Source organism: Nestor notabilis, unplaced genomic scaffold (assembly GCF_000696875.1).
Source record: "Nestor notabilis isolate BGI_N333 unplaced genomic scaffold, ASM69687v1 scaffold17099, whole genome shotgun sequence".
Lineage (NCBI taxonomy): Eukaryota > Metazoa > Chordata > Aves > Psittaciformes > Psittacidae > Nestor > Nestor notabilis.
This window is the reverse complement of record NW_009943394.1, coordinates 1846-3541: the sequence shown is the minus strand read 5'-3', so window position 1 is coordinate 3541 and position 1696 is coordinate 1846. Positions and strand designations below refer to the sequence as shown.

Below are 1696 nucleotides of genomic sequence, written 5' to 3'. Positions count from 1 at the left end.
GGGATCTGAGGACACGTCCTGCAATGATGATGGGAGAGAAGCCCTCTTGGGCTGACGCGGGGGTGCAGCGGGAGGAGAGGGTCGGGATCTCCAGCACCAGCATTCCACATGGGACTGAACTCATCCTGATCCCACCCTTCTTCCCTCCCTCCCTCCCTGCCCTAGAGCACTCCAGGGGGTGTTTTGCCTCCCAAATCCTTCCATTTTCCCCCCGTTTTGGGGGGATTTAGCCCCAGCTTTTCCCGCTATTCCCTGTTTTCCTGCAGCGGCACCACCACCCGTCGCTTTGTGGGTCACACCAAGGATGTCCTGAGCGTCGCCTTCTCCTCGGACAACCGGCAGATCGTGTCAGGCTCCAGGGATAAGACCATCAAGCTCTGGAATACTCTGGGGGTCTGCAAGTACACGGTGCAGGTGAGCTCCCCCATTCCGGAAGGAAAAGCTTTGGGTCCCTTCCCCTCACTTAGGATTGGGAATGAGGAGGGGATGGAAAAGGCTGGGAAGAGCCGTGGTCTGATCCTGCAGCATGCCGTGGCTGCGGTGGGAAGGGCTGGTCCGTGTTCCCTTGCCATGATCCCAATCCCGTTTCCCAGGATGAGAGCCACTCGGAATGGGTGTCCTGCGTCCGCTTCTCGCCCAACAGCAGCAACCCCATCATCGTGTCCTGCGGCTGGGACAAGCTGGTCAAGGCGAGTTGGGATCCAGCGATCCTAGGCTGGAATTGTTCCCTAGTCCCAGATTCGAGGTGGCAGGAGCAGCTTTTCATCCCGTATTCCCTTTATCCAGGTCTGGAATTTGGCCAACTGTAAGCTGAAGACCAACCACATCGGGCACACGGGTTACCTGAACACGGTGACGGTGTCCCCTGATGGCTCCCTTTGTGCCTCCGGGGGAAAGGTACAGGCAAAGCTCCAGATCCCAGGATCCCACCCCTAGCCCTGGCTCATCCCAGCGCTTCCCAGCCCTTCCGTGTATCCCGCAGGATGGACAGGCTATGCTGTGGGACCTCAATGAGGGCAAACACCTCTACACGCTGGACGGGGGGGACATCATCAATGCCCTGTGCTTCAGCCCCAACCGCTACTGGCTCTGCGCTGCCACCGGGCCCAGCATCAAGATCTGGGTATGGCCTTGTTCCCATCCCGATGGAATTCCGTTGGGAACCCACCTCGTCCTCAGCCCCCGCCGGGCCGAGCTGTGATGAAACACTTGATGCCATCCGACTGCATCCATGTGGAAACCCAGAGGCTGTTTCTGAGCGTCCCGAGAGCCGGATTGGGAACCGGATCGGGAGCTCGCGGCCACGATCCTTCATTCCTTGTCCTTCTTCCCGCAGGATCTGGAAGGGAAAATCATCGTGGATGAGCTGAAGCAGGAGGTGATCAGCACCAGCAGCAAAGCGGAGCCGCCCCAGTGCACGTCCCTGGCCTGGTCTGCGGATGGGCAGGTAAAATCCATCCCTTTTTTCCTTATCCCTGCATCCCAGCCCCGGGAATGGGGATTGGGCAGGATCCTCCAACCGTGGGGACACTTGTGCTCTGCTCCAGGGGTCGTCCCTGCCAGCGGGAGCTTCCCTCATCCCTCCCTCCCTTCCCTTAAGGAAGGGCTCAAGGTCCCACCTTTCCGTCTGAGCCGTCTCTTCCTGCTTTTCCCTCTCTCCGCAGACGCTCTTTGCGGGATACACGGATAACCTGGT

The 1696-nt window shown here is 59.4% G+C and overlaps 1 protein-coding gene across 1 annotated transcript; it reads left to right on the top strand.

Moving 5' to 3' along the window:
• Positions 1-266: 266 nt before the first annotated feature.
• Positions 267-1694, top strand: GNB2L1 (guanine nucleotide binding protein (G protein), beta polypeptide 2-like 1; the record flags this gene model as incomplete). The annotated part of the gene is made up of 6 exons (XM_010021911.1): positions 267-414; positions 594-689; positions 787-897; positions 983-1123; positions 1337-1447; positions 1665-1694. Coding segments are annotated over 6 exons (637 nt in total), but the record flags the coding sequence as incomplete, so codon positions are not given.
• Positions 1695-1696: the final 2 nt, after the last annotated feature.